Source organism: Bubalus kerabau, chromosome 1 (genome assembly GCF_029407905.1).
Source record: "Bubalus kerabau isolate K-KA32 ecotype Philippines breed swamp buffalo chromosome 1, PCC_UOA_SB_1v2, whole genome shotgun sequence".
NCBI lineage: Eukaryota > Metazoa > Chordata > Mammalia > Artiodactyla > Bovidae > Bubalus > Bubalus kerabau.
The window spans coordinates 39,109,844-39,126,740 of NC_073624.1; the positions used below are offsets into that span (position 1 = coordinate 39,109,844).

The window sequence follows — 16,897 nt, forward strand, 5'->3', positions numbered from 1 at the left end:
ACGCACCGCAACTAGAGAGTTGCCTCCACTAGCCACAACTAGAAAAGGCCTGTGCACAGCAACAAAGACCCAGCACAACCAAAATTAATTAATTTTTTAAAAAAGAATGATTTTCTGTCTTTTGTAAAATGTTCTATGAATGTATATAGCTTTTGATTAAGAAAATAATTTTTTTTAAAATATACTGTTCTGAAGGTTTTCTGGTAAAATCGTTCAGGGTACCAGTCCATCTTCCTGAGAATGACATGTTTTTCATGATGTGGTGCCCATCCAGCTTTCCAGGTTCTTGGTGCAACTCAACTCCTGTGTGCTGGCCATGCTGAATTAGTTTCACTTCCCTGAACTAACCCTATTCTCCCTTCTCCACATTTTTACATTGCAGTTCCCCATACCTGCAGAAGACAGATGATGACAAATACGTCAGTAAGCAGAAGAGGATCTCATTACCTTGGCTCTGGAATACTGTAACAGCTTGGGAAGAGTATTGGCTGGGGTTCCTTGCTCATGTCAGAGTTCCACTGGCAACCTGTGAAGCATATGAGCCCAGCAGCTTTGCAGATGAGATTTTATTCCTAAGAATTGAAACCAAAGACAGATCCAAGAAATAGATAACTAGAGCCTTAAGGACTGCTTAAAGTTTAGAAAAGAAAGGAAAGTGGTCAATTTACTCTATATTTTTGACAAAATGCAAGATGCTGGGGAAGATTGAAGGCAGGAGAAGGGGACAACAGAGGATGCGATGGTTGGATGGCATCACTGACTCGATGCACATGAGTTTGAGCAAGCTCTGGGAGTTGGTGATGGACAGGGAAGCCTGGCTTGCTGCAGTCCATGGGGTCAAACAGAGTTGGACACGACTGAGTGACTGAACTGAACTGAACTGAACTGAAGACATTTGGATGGAGATGGGAATAGGGTTTCAGGGGAAAGGCAGGAAAGGTTCTATATGAAGCTCTCCCATTTATCCTATCTCATTCTTTTTTAAAAAAACATTTTTTTCACTGCTCCAGGTCTTAGCTGCCGCACGCAGGATCTTCACTGTGGCTGTGGGACCTAGTTTACTGACCAGGGATCAAACCCAGGCTCCCTGCATTGGAAGCATGGAGTCTTGGCCGCTCGACCACCAGGAAAGTTCCTATCCTACCTCATTCTAAACTTACCTTAGCTCTGTATTTTTTAATATTTTTGTTTTTCCTGCTGGTTACATTCTTTGGACTGTGTTTATTAAATTAAATTCAATAAATGTTATTTACTAATTTATATAGAAATCATTATGCTAGGAAATTCATTCACTTAGTCTATAAATATGCATTCAGTGGCTTCTATGTGTCAGGCTAAATGCTAGGTGCTAGGTATTAGAAATATGGAAACAATTAAAATATGTTTCCTGCTCACAAGTAGCTAATGGTGGTGAGTGAATGAGAGTCATGTATGGATAATTAAACCTCAATTTGTTAAGTGTAATAACAGAAGTACAGGGAACAATTGTGATAAAGATTGGGAGCAATTAACTTACTCTAGGGTTTCAGGAAATGTATTATCAAAAAATAAACTGTTTAAAGTGAGGTTTAAAGCTAAATGGGTGATCAACAAGGGAACAAAATCAAGGTAGGAATGAAGTGTGGGCTTTTCATACAGGAAAAGAGAATTAATGTGTCTTATATGATGTTCACAGGCATGTGAAACAGCAGAGCATCTATAGGGAATTGCAAGTAATCTACTATAGCAAATGCTTACAGTATTTCAGCACAGTCCTTGGAACAGTTTAGAAGTTAAATAAATTGTGACTGAATAGTTAATAAAGGTAGTTAAGGGTCTAGAATGTCAAGTTAAAGAACTGTTAAAGTTTTCTTTTTCTGAAAAAATGTCATTACAGATTAAACAAATTAAAATACTACAAGATAGGCTATAAGTTGATTAAAAAAAAGTGAAGCTGGATGATGGGTACCTGAGTGTTCCCTACACTATTCTCTTTACTTTTGTGTATATTTGAAACTTTTAATAATATAAAGCTTAATAGAACATAATTACAAAATTGTGTTTAAAATACAATGTTAGTCGCTCAGTTGTGTCCGACTCTTTGTGATCCCATGGACTGTAGCCCATCAGGCTCCTCTGTCCATGGGATTCTTCAGGCAAGAATACTGGAGTGGGTTGCCACTTCTTTCTCCAGGGGATCTTCCCAACCCAAGGATCAAACCCAGGTCTCCTGCATTGCAGGCAGTCTCTTTACTGTTTGAGCCTCCTGGGAATAAGAGAAACATAATACCGGGTTCCTCCTTTTAAAACCATATAATCCAGTTGGGTATTCAAGAAAATCAAATGAAAAAGCATGTGAAAAAAATGTCAAAATCACGAAAAGAGAGAGAAGGGAGTCCATGTGGACTCTAGTCATTTAAAAAATTTGCATGAAAATAGTAAAACATTTTACTAAAAAATCCTAAAGGAAATCAGGTTTCCTAAAGGAAACCTGACTATGAGTTAAAAGGACTGATGCTGAAGCTGAAACGCTAATACTTTGGCCAGCTGATGCGAAGAACTGACTCATTAAAAAGACCCTGATGCTGGGAAAGATTGAAGGTGGGAGGAGAAGGGATGACAGAGGCTGAGATGGTTTGATGGCATCACTGACTAAATGGACATGAGTTTGAGCAAGCCCTGGGAGTTGGTGATGGACAGGGAAACCTGGAGTGCTGCAGTCCATGGGGTCGCAAAGAGTCGGGCACAACTGAGCTACTGAACTGAACTGAACAAAACTTTAAAAGATGGAGTATGAATTAAATAACAGCAAAGAAATTGTTTTGATAAAACCTTTGTCGCTCAGTAATTTCTAACACTTTGGACCCCATGGACTGTAGTCTGCCAGGTTCCTCTGACCACAGAATTCTCCAGGCAAGAGTACTAGAGTGGGTTGCCGTACCCTACTCTGGGGAAACTTTCTGACCCAGGGGTCGAATCTGAGTCACCCACATTGCATGCAGATTCTTTACCATCTGAGCCACCGGGAATGGCTGTCAACTGGAGGCAATTTTGCCCCACACTTCCCAGGAGATATTTGGGACTATCTGGAGATATTCTGGGTTGTTACGACTGGGGAATGGGGAGGGCGTTGCTACCATCATCTCAAGCATAGAGGACAGGGATGCTAGCAAACATCCTACAATGCCCAGGACAGCACCCCTAGGACAAAGAATAATCAACCCCAAATGTCAATAGAGGTGTTGTTGAGACATCCTGAGCTACATATCTAAGACTGTATTAGGCTGAGGAGTTATTACCTGAAGTTCACAGCTTCAAGAGATTCATAAATCCCTTGCTGCTGCTGCTGCTAAGTTGCTTCAGTCATGTCCAACTCTGTGCGACCCCATAGACGGCAGCCCACCAGGCTCCCCCATCCCTGGGATTCTCCAGGCAAGAACACTGGAGTGGGTTGCCATTTCCTTCTCCAATGCATGAAAGTGAAAAGTGAAAGTGAAGTCACTCAGTCGTGTCCGACTCTTAGTGACCCCATGGACTGCAGCCCACCAGACTCCTCCGTCCATGGGATTTTCCAGGCAAGAGGACTGGAGTGAGTTGCCATTGCCTTCTCCATCATAAATCCCTTAAATGTATGCAAAATTTTGAGAGCCTGATCTGGGGAAAAGGCCACAGTTTTCATCTAATTCTTAAGGGTTCTGTGGCCAGAAGAGGCTGAAGAAGCCTGGGAAAAACAAGGGTTTTCAGAAGCTGTGGCTGAAAAATCTGAAGTGATTATTTCATTCAGAAAATGACTGCAAGATGAGGAGATAGGTTTACTAGAGCCAGGTTATGGTCGACCTTGAAACCCAAGCAGAAAGGGCTTGACAGCAACCTAAGATCTCTTTCTTACAGTTTCCAGTAACTCCAGAGAAATCTTAGGTTGATACTCAGCCCTTTCTGCTTAGGTTTAACTGCAAACCCCTTCTCCTTGTGAGCCCCTGACTTATTCATCTTTGCAAACTCAGCACCCCTGACATACTTCCTGGCACATGGCAGGCATTCAGTAATGTACACTCTCAGCTGTGGCCGAGTGGAGAGGGTCACAAGCTTAACCCACATTGCAGTTAAGACAAACTGGAATTCTCTCTCATTTATCCCATGAATTGGGGAAACCAGGAGAGGTTCCTAATTAGGTCCCAGCAGGTTTGTCCATTGTTTGGAGATGGGGGTGGGTGTGGGGGTGAAACAGAAGGTTGGAATAGATCCAACAAGCCAAGCTCCCAGTGGATAGTTTTCTCAACCCACCCCCAGCCCTGGGAGATCATCCCCAGGGATAATCTGCCTGAGGAGCAGGATCTGGGAGTTTGTCATTAGCTGATGCCAGCCCCATTTCTTTCCAGACTGTCCCCAGGCTAACTTCCCTTAAATACCAAGTTTCTAGTATCACTCTTCAGACTGATACCCTTAGGATGCCCAAGTGTAAGCTTAAATTGCACAGTTTATCATTTTTAAAATTGAACTTGCCCCACCTCTGCACCTGGCTTATTTTCTAGGAACCTCTTCTCTTCCAACTACACAGTGAGACTTCCACTCTCCTCTCCACTAAGCCTGATCTGTTCCTTACCGAGGTCGCTAACATACAAACTGCTTATCCATTACCTAGCTCATCTTCCTCCTCTCGCTTTCACCCATAAGACCTCTCTTGTTCGTACTCTCAACACGGACATCACAGCTCCCTTTAGTACTTGTTTTTGGACACTTTCCATCTCATGTATGTTAACTTCCCCAGCACACCCATAGTTAAATACGCCTCCAGCCTCCACTTGGCTAAGGCACTCTGCACCCAAGAGGGGCACCTGAACCAAGTCCGTCCTGATCGCTTGCTGAATTTTAATTCATATTTCTTAAAATGAAAATCGGTATCATGACTCGCAAGTATTCTTTAGCTGCTTGCTGTGTATGGGAAATAGATGGGGAAACAGTGTCAGACTTTATTTTTCTGGGCTCCAAAATCACTGCAGATGGTGACTGCAGCCATGAAATTAAAAGACACTTAACTCCTTGGAAGGAAAGTTATGACCAACCTAGATAGCATATTCAAAAGCAGAGACATTACTTTGCCAACAAAGGTTCGTCTAGTCAAGGCTATGGTTTTTCCAGTGGTCATGTATGGATGTGAGAGTTGGACTGTGAAGAAGGCTGAGCGCCGAAGAATTGATGCTTTTGAACTGTGTTGTTGGAGAAGACTCTTGAGAGTCCCTTGGACTGCAAGAAGATCCAGCCAGTCCATTCTGAAGGAGATCAGCCCTGGGATTTCTTTGGAAGGAATGATGCTAAAGCCGAAACTTCAGTACTTTGGCCACCTCATGCGAAGAGTTGACTGATTGGAAAAGGCTCTGATGCTGGGAGGGATTGGGGGCAGAAGGAGAAGGGGACGACAGAGGATGACAGAGGATGAGATGGCTGGATGGCATCACTGACTCGATGGACGTGAGTCTGGGTGAACTCCGGGAGTTGGTGTTGGACAGGGAGGCCTGGCTTGCTGCGATTCATGGGGTCACAAAGAGTCGGACACGACTGAGCGACTGATCTGATCTGACTGATCTGATCTGTGTATGTTTTGTGGTCACCTAGAAAGCTAAAGCAACGTAAAATAGGTAAAGTATTTAAGGCAATGTTTAAGAATGGATACAAAGGAGGGTAAGGAAAATTACATTTAAAAACCCCACAATCGAACAATCTCTGTATAGTGTTTAACACTTAAGTCATGAGAAAGTATGTGGCCTCCAAAACCGAGACGCGCGACAACCCACTGACTACAGACAATGGCACAGCAGGGTTATCCTAAGTCGAGTTCAGTTCAGTTCAGTTCAGTAGCTTAGTCATGTCCGACTCTTTGCGACCCCATGGACTGCAGCACACCAGGTCCCCCTTTTCATCACCAACTCCCGGAGTTCACCCAACTCACGTCCATTGAGTCGGTGATGCCATCCAACCATCTCATCCTCTGTCGTCCCCTTCTCCTCCCGCCTTCAATCTTGCCCAGCATCAGGGTCTTTTCTAGTGACTCAGCTCTTCACATCAGGTGGCCAAAGTATTGGAGCTTCAGCTTCAGCATCAGTCTTTCCAATGAATATTCAGGACTGATTTCCTTTAGGACGGACTGGTTGGATCTCCTTGCAGTCCAAGGGACTCTCAATAGTCTTCTCCAACACCACAGTTCAAAAGCATCAATTCATCGGCGCTCAGCTTTCTTTATAGTCCAACTCTCACATCCAAACACTGGAAAACCCATAGCCTTAACTAGACGCACCTTCGTTGGCAAAGTAATGTTTCTGCTTTTTTATATGCTGTATAGGTTGGTCATAACTTTCTTCCCAGGAGTAAGCGTCTTTTAATTTCTAGGCTGCGTCGCTTAATTTCAAGAGGAGTTAGTCTGGACAAAATTAAGGCTCGGGAAAGCCCCGCCCCTTCGCTACGGGGTTTGGGTTTCGGCTTGACTCCACCCCCTCCAAGAACGCAGCCGTGTGATTGGCCATGAGTGTCCAATTGCGTAGGAGAACCGGCTTTCACGTCTCTTTGTTTGCGGGAGGAACATGGCGGATCGGCTCACGCAGCTGCAGGACGCTGTGAACTCGGTGAGCAATTGCACTCGATTAATTCCGTCGTCTTCCTTCCCGAGAGAAAGCATGGCAGAGAAAGAGGTGTGAGGGACGAAACTCGGAAGTGGGGAGTGGACTGAGGCTGGGCTTCAGCAACAAGCGCTGGGGTTGGCTGGAGGCGGCGCCGCCGTCTGGAAGGTCTGAGGCCGGCTGCGGGGCCAGGCGGGAGCCGGCGGCCTCTTCGCCTGCCAAGTGGAGGATCTCACTGCGTGGACAGTCAGGGTTCACCGGCTTGCCTTGTTCTCTGGGACCGGCTTTATTTTCTTGTCAGTGGTGCTTATGGATCTTTCCTTTTTTTTTTTTTTTTGCCGGGAGGAGAGAGGAAGCGGAAGCTTTTTTTCCCTTATGAATTTTAACCCACCGAGATAAATCCGTGTTCTTAATGATTGGATCTTTGTCGTTACATGTTAGCCGAGAGTATTCTTTGGCTACAATTTTCAGATTGGGGCTGTAGTGATACTAATGTGAAAAGTTTTGTTTCATCCTAGTTGGTTCCATCTCTCGGCCGCTCCCCCAGCTAGTCAGTTTAAGGGAAACTGACATCTTAATAATAGTGAATCTTACGGTCTTTGTATATCTTTAAGATTTTTAAAACATCTGCCAACGAGTCTCCTCCCTGTAAAAGGGCAGGTATTGTAAGTAGCCCCCCTTACGTTAATCTTTCTGGTTATTTTTCCTGTTGTTTATGTCTACATGGAAAGTATATGCAAACCAAAGCATTCATATACTTATTACCATTAAGAGCTAAATTGTTTTTTATTGGTATTTACACTTCTGTCAGTCTGTTTATAATTTGATGTCCCAGGTAAGATACCTGTAGATGTTGGCTGGAAAATCAAACTAGTCTCTTGTCCCTAGGCTCTTCCCAGTTTTTTCTCACTGGAAGCTAATAAGTTGGTATTCTTGTTATCACTCAGTGTTTGTACACTTGAAGAGTGTGAATCTGCCTGTGAGAAATGGATCTATTTTGTATGAGGGCCAGCCTCTAAATGTTGATAAATTCACCAAGATGAATTCTACCTTTGGTGACTTGCCTGGGCTTCCAGCCAGTCTCCCTTGGGGAGATACTTCTTTGAGGCTTTACATAATTAAATTGTAATGACTGCTGGATACAAACATTATTTTAGGGGAAATGTTGCATGTTCATAAATGTTTCATAGCCAGAAGGATAGTAAGGACAAAGTGAATTAACTCCGGCTTTAACTCCATGGTTGATCATTGGATTTTGGAGGAAAGCCTCTAGGTTATCTGGTATGGTTGCCTGGTATATATAAACACTGTCATGGTTACAGAGAGTTAACTCCTTGAGGAGTGTACAGTCTGGTTAGAAAGACTTCATATACTCGAAACATTTAAATAGTGCAAAAGCAGTATGCGGTTAGGAGTTGTAATTAATCTAGTGTTTTCAGCTGTAGGCAGAATTTTCTGGCTCTAGAAATACCACTGCATTCTCTACAGGGTCTGAGCATCCCACCAGCCACATCAGAGCAGTAAGTTTACAACATCATATAAGGACACCTCTTTTTTAAAACCCATGGTTACCTAATCTGAACAGATTAAAAACCACAATCACACAAAACTAACCAAACTGATCACATGGATCACAGCCTTGTCTAACTCAATGAAGCTATGAGCCATGCCATGTAGGGCCACCTAAGATGGACAGGTCATGGTGGAGAGTTCCCACTGGAAAAGGGAATGGCAAACTACTTCAGTATTCTTGCCTTGAGAACCCCATGAACAGTATGAAAAGGCAAAAAATAGAACACTGAAAGAAGAACTCCCCAGGTTGGTAGATGCCCAATATGCTGCTGAAGAAGAGTGGAGAAATAACTCCAGAAGGAACAAAGAGAGGGAGCCAAAGCAAAAACAATGCCCAGTTGTGGATGTGACTGGTGATGGAAGTGTAGTCTGATGCTGTAAAGAACAATTAGGTTAAATAGAGTCCAAAATGCAGTACTTGGGTGCAGTCTCAAAAACAACAGAATGAGCTCTGTCCGTTTCCAAGGCAAACCATTCAATAACAGAGTAATCCAAATCTGTGCCGCAACCATTAATGCTGAAGAAGCTGAACGGTTCTGTGATGACATACAAGACCTTGTAGAACTAACACCAAAAAACGATGTCCCTTTCATCATAGGGGACTGGAATGCAAAAGTAGGAAGTCAAGAGACACCTGGAGTGACAGGCAAGTTTGGCCTTAGGAGTACAAAATGAAGTAGGGCAAAGGCAAACAGAGTTTTGCCAAGAGAACACACTGGTCATAGCAAGCCCCCTCTTCCTACAACATAAGAGATGACTCTACACATGGACATCACCAGATGGTCAATACTTAAATCAGTTTGATTATATTCTTTGCAGCCAAGGAGGGAGAAGCTCTATACAGTCAGCAAAAATAAGACAAGGAGCTGACTGTGGCTCAGGTCATGAACTTATGTAAAATTCAGACTTAAATTGAAGAAAGTAGGGAAAACCACTAGACCATTCAGGTATGACCTAAATTAAACCCCTTATGATTATGCAGTGGAAGTGACATAGATTCAGGGGATTAGATCTGATAGAGTACCTGAAGAACTATGGATGGAGGTTCATGACATTGTACAGGATGCAGTGATCAAGACCAGACCCAAGAAAAACTAATGCAAAAAGGCAAAATGGTTGTCTGAGGAGGCCTTACAAATAGCTGAGAAAAGAAGAGAAACTAAAGGCAAAGGAGAAAGGAAAGATATACCCATCTGAATGCAGCATCCCAAAGAGTAGCACAGAGAGATAAGAAAGCCTTCCTCAGCGATCAATGCAAAGAAATAGAGGAAAACAATAGAATGGGAAAGACTAGAGATCTCTTCAAGAAAATTAGAGACACCAAGGGAACATTTCATGCAAAGATGGGCACAATAAAGGACAGAAATGGTATGGACCTAACAGAAGCAAGCGATATTAAGAAGAGGTGGCAAGAATACACAGAAGAACTATACAAAAAAGATCTTTATGACCCAGATAATCATGATGGTGTGATCACTCACCTAGAGCCAGACATCCTGGAATGCAAAGTCAAGTGGGCCTTGGGAAGCATCACTACAAAAAAAGCTAGTGGAGGTGATAGAATTCCAGTTGAGCTATTTGAAATCCTAAAAGATGATGCTGTGCAAGTGCTGCACTCAATATGCCAGCAAATTTAGAAAACTCAGCAGTGGCCACAGGACTAGGAAAGGTCAGTTTTCATTCCAAACCCAAAGAAAGGCAATGCCAAAGAATGTTCAAACTACTGCACAGTAGCACTCATCTCACATGCTAGCAAAGTAATGTTCAGAATTCTCCAAGTCAGGCTTCAGTAGTACGTGAGCAGTGAACTTCCAGATGTTCAAGCTGGATTTAGAAAAGGCAGAGGAACCCGAGATCAAATTGCCAACATCCGCTGAATCACTGAAAAAGCAAGAGAGTTCCAGGAAAACATCTACTTCTACTTTATTGACTACACCAAAGCCTTTGACTGTGTGGATCACAGCAAACTGGAAAATTCTTCAAGAGATGGGAATACCAGACAACCTGACCTACCTCCTGAGAAATCTGTGTGCTTATCAAGAAGCAGCAGTTAGAACTGGACATGGAACAACAGACTGGTTCCAAATCGGGAAAGGAGTACGTCAAGGCTGTATATTGTCACCCTGTTTATTTAACTCATATACAGAGAACATCATGAGAAACACTGGGCTGGAAGAAGCACAAGCTGGAATCAAGATTGCTGGGTTATCAATAACCTCAGATATGCAGATGACACCACCCTTATGGCAGAAAGGAAGAGAAAATAAAGAGCTTCTTGATAAAATGAAAGAGGAGAGGAAAAAGCTGGCTTAAAACTTAACATTCAACAAACTAAGACAATGGCATTTAGGGGAAACAGTGAGAGAATATTTTCTTGAGCTCCAAAAGCACTGCATATGGTGATTGCAACCATGAAATTAAAAGATGGTTGCTCCTTTCAAGAAAAGCTATGACCAACCTAGACAGCATATTAAAAAGCAGAGACATTACTTTGCCAATAAAGGTCCGTCTAGTGAAGGACCATTTTTTTTTCCAGTAGTCATGTATGGATGTGACAGTTGGACTGTAAATAAAGCTGAGTGCTGAAGAATTGATGCTTTTGAACTGTGGTGTTGGAGAAGACTCTTGAGAGTCCCTTGAACTGCAAGGAGATGCAACCAGTCCATCCTAAAGGAAATCAGTCCTGAATATTCATTGGAAGGACTGATGCTGAAGCTCCAATCCTTTGGCCACCTGGTGTGAAGAACTGAGTCACTAGAAAAGACCCTGATGCTGAGCAAGATTGAAGGCGGGAGGAGAAGGGGATGACAGAGGATGAGATTGTTGGATGGCATCACCAACATGAGTTTGAGTAAACTCCGGGAGTTGGTTATGAACAGGGAGGCCTGGTGTGCTGCAGTGCATGGGGTTGAAAAGAATCGCATACCACTGAGCAACTGAACTGAACTTTCGGCTGTAAGTGCTGAAGCGGACTGTTGAGTGATATTAACTAAAGTAGAGGGAATTTACTAGGATTTATCTGAAGCATAATTATTTGTAAAATTTTTAAAATAAAGTTATTTTACCCTCTGAGAACTGCATGAGAGCAAACTGTCTTGTTTGCTTTATCACTATAATGTTTATACAGTTATATACACAGTGCTTCTTATAGAGCTGATTTTTTTTAAAGTTTTTTTTTTCCTTTAAGATTTATTTATTATTTATTTACATATGGCTGCACTAGGTCGTTACCGCTGTGCACAGGCTTTCTCTTGATGCACTGAGTGGAGGCTGAGGGTGGGGAGGGGGTGGGATGGTGCCCGGGCTTCTCATTGCAGTGGTTTCTCTTGCTGTTCAGGTAAGTGGGCTTCCCAGTAGTTGCGGGTCAGGGACTCTAGAGTGCTGGCTCAGTAGTTTTGGTGCAGGAGTTTAGTTGCCCTGTGGCATGTGGAATCTTCTCAGACCAGGGATTGAACTTGTGTCCCCTGCATTGACAGATGGATTCATTACTACTGAGCCACCAGGGAAGTCCCTAGAATTATATGATAAATATTTGTTGAGTAAATGGATTTTGAGAGCTTCATATGCCATTGTATTTAACCTAATGTGAGAATGTTCTCAGTTAACAAACTCCAGTTACCAGAATCAGAATCTATATTTGTACGGGCTCAGAGCACTTACTGCCACCCAATACCTTTGCAAAAATGTGAACAAAAGCAGTGTAGTCAGGAATGAATTTTCACTAGTCAGGCATATATAAAGGAGTAATAGATAATGACCACTCCAGTACTCTTGTCTGGAATATCCCATGGACGGAGAAGCCTGGTAGGCTACAGTCCATGGGGTCGTGAAGTGTCAGACACAACTGAGTGACTTCATTCTCACTTTTCACTTTCATGCATTGGAGAAGGAAATGGCATCCCACTCCAGTGTTCTTGCCTGGAGAATCCCAGGGACAGCGGAGCCTGGTGGGCTGCCGTTTATGGGGTCGCACAGTCACACGCGACTGAAGCGACTTAGTAGCAGCAGTAGATAATGAACAAGTAGGGTTGAGTTCAATTATTGAAAGCTTTGAAATAGCCTGAAGATTTGGAGATTTATCTTGAAAACCATGCTTTGGTGAGCTCAGAATTTTGGAGCAGAGTAAAATAACCTAGAAAATAATAAGGAGCTACTGTAAACAGTTCTTGTGCAAAGTAATTAGTTGCACTAACAGCATCAGTGATAGTAGAAGGAAAAGGGAAGGATTTGTAGTAACATTAGCAGGATTTGAAGATGAAAGTTAAGAGTCTGAAGGTAGACTGGTTGACTGGAAGATTCTCAATACAAATTAGATACTAAAGGAAATAGTTGACTTTTGAGTTCTGTCATTCAAATAATGGCAGTGAAACTTAGTGGAAACGCTGATTCACTGATTGGAGACAAGGAATTGCAGTTTGAGTGGTCAGGACTATGGAGAGAAGTTGGTGGGGAGGATAGGAGTCTTAGGTTTGGAGATGGTAATGTTAACAAAGCTAAGTTTGTTTGCTGGATCCACATCTGGCCAAAGGCTGAGACTATCGTTTTGCAGCCAGAGAAGGGGTTTATTTATTCGGGAAGCAGCCGAGTGACAAGATAGGAGGGCAGATCTCAGATTGCTTCCCAGAAGGCGAGAGACTTGAGATTTGGAGGACTTGCCTGGTGGTCCCGTGGTTAAAATTCTGCACTTCCAATGCAGGGCGTATGGGTTTGATCCCTGGTCAGGGAACTAAGATCCCACATGCCTCTTGGCCGGGGGTGAGGGGTGGAGGTGGGAAACAAACAGAAAATAAAGACGCTTGAGATTTTATGGGATAAAGAAGTAGGGTGGTCTCAGGCATGGGGTAAGGGGATTGGAGGTAGGGAGAAGGTAATCAGTATTCTGCACAGGAGCAGTTCTTGGGGCTTCCCCTAGTAGCTCAGATGGTAAAGAATTTGCCTGCAATGCAGGACACCCAGGTGGGGTCATTGTTCCCAACTGTTCTTAACTGGTCAGAACTGGGCAGGACCTTACACCAAATTTTTCAAATTTTTGGAAAACAGCTTAAGTCCCTTTTACTATAGTGACCCACACATCAGGAGCATTATCTGTTGGGGGTAGTAAGAAGTCTGGCGCTGTATTACGTGGGCTATGTGAAGCTTGGAAGGTATGCAATTAGGGAAAGAAAGCTAAAGCAAACATAATCATTAGAGACAAACAAAGGGTTTTGTCACAAGCCGTTTCCTTACCTGCTATTCTGTAAGACATACTCCAGTCTTTCATTTAAGGTGCCAGCTTCCGTTTAACCCTATGGGACACAGTTTCAGTAAGTAAGGACTTGGTATTCTCAGTCTTCGAACTGCTTGAGAAATACTTTTAGAGCACTAGGAGTTTTGATTCCTGGAGAAAAACATTTCAGACATACTTAAGGTGCAGTCTTTTCCCACCACTGTTTCTTTCTACTTGTAATTACTCTGGTTTCAGAAAAGGGGTCATATACTTTGTATATGAGTCACATTTAAAAATTTAGCCTGGGGCCATTCTGAGATGTTTGCCTGTCAGTTCAGTTCAGTCGCTCAGTTGTGTCTGACTCTTGGCGACCCCATGAACCGCAGCACTCCAGGCCTCCCCGTCCATCACCACCTCCTGGAGTCACCCAAACCCATGTCCATCGAGTCGGTGTCAGATGTGCTCTTTGCCACCACGGCTCCCCCAAAGTATTTACTTGTGCTTGCAGAAAGTACTGGCATATATTTCTTTTATCATTCTGTTACCTTGGGAAGAAAAGAAAGATTATTTTTTCTTTTTAATTGTCTAAACTAAATTGATACCAAACATAGTTTCTTTAGGGCTTCCCAGGTTGCACAGCGGTAAAGAATCTGCTTGCCAGTGCAAGAGACACAGAAGACTGGGGTTCCATCCCAGGATAGGGAAGATCCCCGGGAGGAGGAAATGGCAACCAACTCCAGTATTACTGCCTGAGAAAAGCCCATGGACAAAGGAGCCATGGGTTTGCAAAGAGTTGGACATGACTGAGCCACTGAGAATTTAGTTTCTTTGCATGATTAAAATGTTTATGAATCAGCTATACCCCAGTACAAAATAAAAAATTTTTTTTAATTAAAAAAAAAAAAAACGTTTAATCATTGTTAGTAACTGGTTTCTGTTATCCAGAATGACTCCTTTCTGTTTTATTTATTTATTTTTGCTCAGAGAACACTATAGAAACATTGCTGCCGCTGTTACCAATAAAATCCTTAAGGAGGATAAATCCATTCTAACTTGGCCACGTTTCCTTTGCCTCCAGCTTGCAGATCAGTTTTGTAATGCCATTGGAGTGCTGCAGCAGTGTGGCCCTCCTGCCTCCTTTAGTAATATTCAGACAGCCATTAACAAAGATCAGCCGGCTAACCCTACGGAAGGTAAATAGATTTTCTTGGCTTCTCTTAGTTTGACTCTCACATTACCTGTAATACCTTAGAATCAGATTTATTGAAAGATTCAATTTACTTATGGCTTTCTAAAAATTTTATTGTTTGAGAATATTAAAAATTTGTCATAAAAGTAATGAATTCATTACAGTAAATTTACATAACAACTTGTAATTCTTTTCATGTGAAATAACAGATTTTTTTACTCCTCTAAAGGAGAATTGTGTGAATTTAGTTGAATTTTTACTTGTGGGACCTTAATAAAAATGGCATCCAATTTACAAATTCCTTTATTCAAGGGACCACCATATTGCCCTAATAATGAAATGATAATACATTATGCTTAAGTTCTAATTTGAGTTAACATTAAAGCTAATTCTCAGACATAGAATTGATGTGTTAAAATTATACTTTTATCATTAGAAGCCTAATACAGAAAAAGTAATGAAGTTTCCAAGGTTTCATTAAACTTTAATTTCTTTTTCTGAAAACTTGAGATTCTCTAATATCCTCAATGCGTGCTATCTTTTTCTAGAATATGCCCAGCTGTTTGCAGCGCTGATTGCACGAACAGCAAAAGACATTGATGTTCTGATAGATTCCTTACCCAGTGAAGAATCTACAGCTGCTTTACAGGTAAAAATCTCTTTTCCTTTGAGAATTTTACGAATAGAATTCTGAATTCAAGGAAATAGATTTAGTACCTTTTATTACAATATTAAAAGTTACTCTAAATTTTAAAATGGGAGTTTTATTGTAAATTACTGCAGCCTATTTAAGACTGTGCTGAAAATATATAGTTGTCCAGTTTTGACTTACAAGAAACTTGCCATTTTCCTCAGTTGGATTCTTTTCCTTGCCAGTAGTGACAAGAGAGGGACCATTCTGGATATGGAGTAGAATAGCAGTGTCGGAAAGCAATGTGGAAAGGAGTCTCATGTAGCCATCCCGAGATCTCTAATTGAAAAGTCATCTTTTAAATAATTCATACAGGGAAGACTCTCAAGTAATATCTGATCTTAGGATTTCTGCCACTCGCAAAAAAATCTTACCACAGTGGTCGCATAGTTATCAGATTTAAAAGGAAATGCTTTCATTGCAATTTCTTTCCTCCTCAACTTGTATCAGTCTCCCAAGTTTTTCATTTCTCAAACTATTCTTAAATTTGTGTTTTCTCACAAAGGCTGCTAGCTTATATAAGCTGGAAGAGGAAAACCACGAGGCTGCTACCAGTCTGGAGGATGTTGTCTACCGAGGGGACATGCTTCTGGAAAAGATACAGAGCGCACTTGCTGATATTGCACAGTCCCAGCTGAAGACGAGAAGCGGCACCCATAGCCAGTCTCTTCCAGACTCATAGCACCAGTGAACACGTACTGCGGGTGAGGAAAGGACTGTTGCAATGCCAGTAAGAATTCTGCCTCAGATTTAGGTGTAAGTCTTACCAGCAGTTCCAGAAACATTGAGCACTATGACACATGTTATCTTTTCAGCTATTTTAAATAGTCTTCTGTTTTCACTCTTAATAAATAAGCTTGTAAAATCATGAATGAACCAGCTTTAAAAAACTGTCACTATACCACTATTTTTTATTATCTGAGTGAAATTATTGAGGCCAGTGTTGCATTAATGTTCATAATATAATTAATAAACAGCTGTACTATAAAATTCTGTTGTGACATAATCTCTCTTTATTTTTGTCATGTTTCTGCAGTCTTTACAAATCAAAACATCCCTCAAGAGGTGGTAAACTCAGAGAGCATGGACTTTTGAATTTAGGTTGACATCCCTCTACCTCTTTAATGGCGACATGGTATAAATTTGGAATTTGAGCAAGAAATGACTCTGAAACCATGTTGCTTTTTAAGAAACAAAGAGTTAATATGGTTGGATGAGATATTAGGTCACTTTTGGAGGCTTTTTCCTCTTTTCCTAGAACCTCAAACCCATTCTAGTTCATCTCCACATTTGTTTCTAATAAGAAATTGTCTCTGTGTAATTCTTATGCTATTATGAGAAGAATTTTCTTCATTCTCAACTTTTTCCCTCTTATCTCTTTGCCTGTTCCCCCCCCCGCCCCGCCCCGTTTTTCTCCTTAATTTGCATAGTGAACTATAGTGAAGTATGTTTCCTGAGTCATAGATTCCTTCTCATTCTTTTTATTTATCCAAAGTTTGTTTTCTGATCTTGTAAACCTCTCAGCCTTTATTGCTGCATTCTATTTGACCAGAGCATGCTTCCACTACCTCAGTTATTACTCCTTCAATATCATTGTCTCCATTGGCCCTTTTTAAGAATTTTTATTTATTTATGTTTGCCTGTGCTGG

General features: G+C 41.8%; 1 protein-coding gene across 2 annotated transcripts in view; it reads left to right on the forward strand.

Moving 5' to 3' along the window:
• MED21 (mediator complex subunit 21) overlaps positions 1-16,238 on the forward strand; it is a 115,233-nt gene extending 98,995 nt beyond the window's left edge. Inside the window, exons 2-5 of one of the 2 annotated variants that reach the window (XM_055572534.1) lie at positions 6,555-6,596; positions 14,447-14,561; positions 15,106-15,206; positions 15,754-16,238. In XM_055572534.1, coding sequence (XP_055428509.1) covers positions 6,555-6,596; positions 14,447-14,561; positions 15,106-15,206; positions 15,754-15,930 — 435 coding nt within the window. In that variant the 3' untranslated portion in view covers positions 15,931-16,238. Of the gene's footprint in view, positions 1-6,443; positions 6,597-14,446; positions 14,562-15,105; positions 15,207-15,753 lie in introns of those variants that run through there. The other variant, XM_055572526.1, reaches the window with a different exon arrangement.
• Positions 16,239-16,897: the final 659 nt, after the last annotated feature.